The 2,780-nt window shown below is 37.5% G+C and overlaps 1 protein-coding gene across 1 annotated transcript in view; it reads right to left on the bottom strand.

The window, feature by feature from the left end:
* Positions 1-2,202: 2,202 nt before the first annotated feature.
* hps5 (Hermansky-Pudlak syndrome 5) overlaps positions 2,203-2,780 on the bottom strand; it is a 26,367-nt gene continuing 25,789 nt past the window's right edge. The window contains exon 22 of the mRNA XM_015399198.1: positions 2,203-2,617. Within this exon, the coding sequence (XP_015254684.1) occupies positions 2,557-2,617 (61 nt within the window). The 3' untranslated portion in view covers positions 2,203-2,556. The remainder of the gene's footprint in view (positions 2,618-2,780) is intronic.

Below are 2,780 nucleotides of genomic sequence, written 5' to 3'. Positions count from 1 at the left end.
ATAAAGTGAATAGAATTATTTTTTTTAATACAATGCTTAAAACCCTGATCTACTATATTCTGTGTTTATTTGGAAATGAATCCCAACAAAATAGTTTTAAACAGAGAGCTGCGATGTAAAGAAAATAAATAATAAAAAATAATGGAAAAAGGTTAAAAAAGTTTAAATTCTTTAATATTTTATACAATAGATTTCTGTGTCCTGCAACCAGTTCCCATCTGATCGTCTGGATGCCAATGACAGGTGGATGAGCGGGAAGACGGGAAAGGCAGAGGATTCTGGGAAATAACCAGAAGCAAAACGTGACATTAAGGGGGGGGGGGGGGGGGGGTATCAGTTAATTACTCTGGTCTTCGTCACTCAGTGAATTAGCCAAGTTTCAGTCTTTAAAAGTCAAAGGTGACGCATCAGAAAGCTCCTCTCTGCTGCTGCAGGTGTGTGATAACATCAAATGGGTCACTGACCTCATTTCATTTCTCTCTGAGTCATTTTCTCTCATTTGACCCACATTGCTCATCCTCTAATGCTGGAAGATCAGAGACAATCTGCTCCCTTATTAAAACAACACACCATGTGTGTGTGCGTGGGGGGGGCAGTTATGGAAAACTTGTCTTTCAGCTAAAACATCTTTACTTTCAGGTTTTTAATGCAACACCAGAGTTCAAACTAATTTGTTTTCATTTAATCGTCTTTCTCTGTAAAATTTTTGCAGTAATTTCCTTTTTTTTATATTGCACTTGGTCACAGCAGAATGTACGGCTACGGTACGGCTAATTTTAAATGTATCATTTTATTGAACATTGGGTCGATAAAAGAGCAAGGAACGGTTTAAACTTTGGCTTCTAGATGTTCGGATTCTCCGAGCATTTTAACTTTTTGTTTTTCAGTCTAACTGGATGCAGTTAGTTGCTGCATTTGTAACCTTGTAGAAACTTCACAGTAGAAACTGTGGAGAGTTTCTAATCCCTGGATGTTCCCCTCAATAATAAGCTGGACTCATAACAGTGACGCCCTGCAGAAGGAGGCCCAGAGCCGCCTCCCTCCACCTCCTGAGGAGGCTGAGGTCCTTTGCAGTGAGCAGCTTCTGCTTCAAACCTTCTCTGACTCTGTGGAGGCCTCAGCCCTCCTCTACGCTGTCGTCTGCTGGGCTCCTGGCAGCGCAGAGCGGGACAGAAAGAGACTGAACAAACTGCTGAGAAAGGCTGTTTCTGTCCTAGGCTGCACTCTGGACTCAGTGGCTGAGAGGAGGGAGCTGTCCACGCTTCCATCCATCATGGACGGACTGGAGAGGAGCTGAGCAGCTCCTTTAGTCCAAGACTTTTACAGCCTGTTTGGAAAAAGCAGCGCTACTGCAGGTCATTCATCCTGCTGCACCCAGACTCTACAATGAGACGCTACAACCACAATAACTGCTGCAATGGAGAATAATTACTATTTGATACCCTGTGAAAAAACTGTATATATAAATATCCATCTATATAAACACCATGTGCAATAACCCTGGATAATACACTGCAAAAAACATCTAGAAATAAGTAAAAAATATGTTAAATTAGGTATGTACTCTTAATTTGAATATGTAAATATGATGATCTGCGAATGGAATGAGTATTTTTACTCTTAAAATAAGAAAATTGGATAATATGCACTTAAAATAAGACAAAGCAATAATCTTTTCTTATTTTAAGTGAAAATTGTCTCAATTATTTGCAAAGTGTCTCACTTTTTTTTAAAAGGAAAAAAAAATACTTATTTAGATTTGCGCTGTATATACTGTATATATATCTGTATATACTGTATATATATCTGTATATATCCCATGCACCTTTTTCTTTGTCACATTCTTCTTGTCTTTGACTATTTGAGCTGAAGAAATGGGTAAATTTCTCCACTGTGAGATTAATAAAGTCAATCAATCAATCATTAAATCAATCTTACTCATAGTTTTCCATCAGGGTTGACATGAATACAATCCCTGGCTAAGTGGCCATTTGGCAACATTTTATTTTATTCTAAAATGTATTTTAATTGAAACATTTATCTTATTCTATTTTTATGTATTTTAGCCTTTAGCTTTTATCTTATGTTCCTTAACTGTGATTCCTGTACAGCTCTTTGGTCAACCCCGGTTGTTTTAAATGTGCTTTATAAATAAAGTTTGAGTTGAGTAAAAACCTTCAATCTCTTAAATTTTCACAGACGACTTTATTCACCTGATAAAACTTGCTTTTAACACAACCCTTTAATTACTTCAAGTATTTATTTTCATAGCAGGAAGACTGATTTCTTTGGCCTTCAACAACAGAAAGTTAAGTTACAGCATCTTTATTAGTACATGTGCAAGCATGCAAAAACAGAAATAGACAAAGAGTGATGCAAACAAACGCATGAATACTGACAGAATCGACGAGGCGCTGCTTTAAAGGAAGAGATAACATTTCTCACTAAAGCACAAGTGCATCGTTTTGGCCTGGATGGAATAAATAAGATTTTAGCTTGAAGAGCTGAGGAGAGTTTAAAAGGTGCTGAGTCAGCGAATGATGCACCAGTCAGCATTCAGGCGTGCTGAGACCAGAGGAACCGATCGCACCGCTCCAGCATGGTCTGAATCATCGCTCTGAAAAACAAAAAGAAGAAAAAACTGATTTTCTTAGAAAAATAAGTTAAATTATACATTTGTTTCAACCCTTTATAGGATCCTCAGTTAAATACTTTGAGAATCAACACTTCCAGCCAATAGTGTTATTGAATCCAGGACCTTATTACCTTTGGAACGTTAA

Source organism: Cyprinodon variegatus, unplaced genomic scaffold (genome assembly GCF_000732505.1).
Source record: "Cyprinodon variegatus isolate N-32 unplaced genomic scaffold, C_variegatus-1.0 Scaffold994, whole genome shotgun sequence".
Taxonomy (NCBI): domain Eukaryota; kingdom Metazoa; phylum Chordata; class Actinopteri; order Cyprinodontiformes; family Cyprinodontidae; genus Cyprinodon; species Cyprinodon variegatus.
The sequence above is the reverse complement of the archived record's forward strand: the minus strand, read 5'-3'. Positions and strand labels throughout refer to the sequence as shown.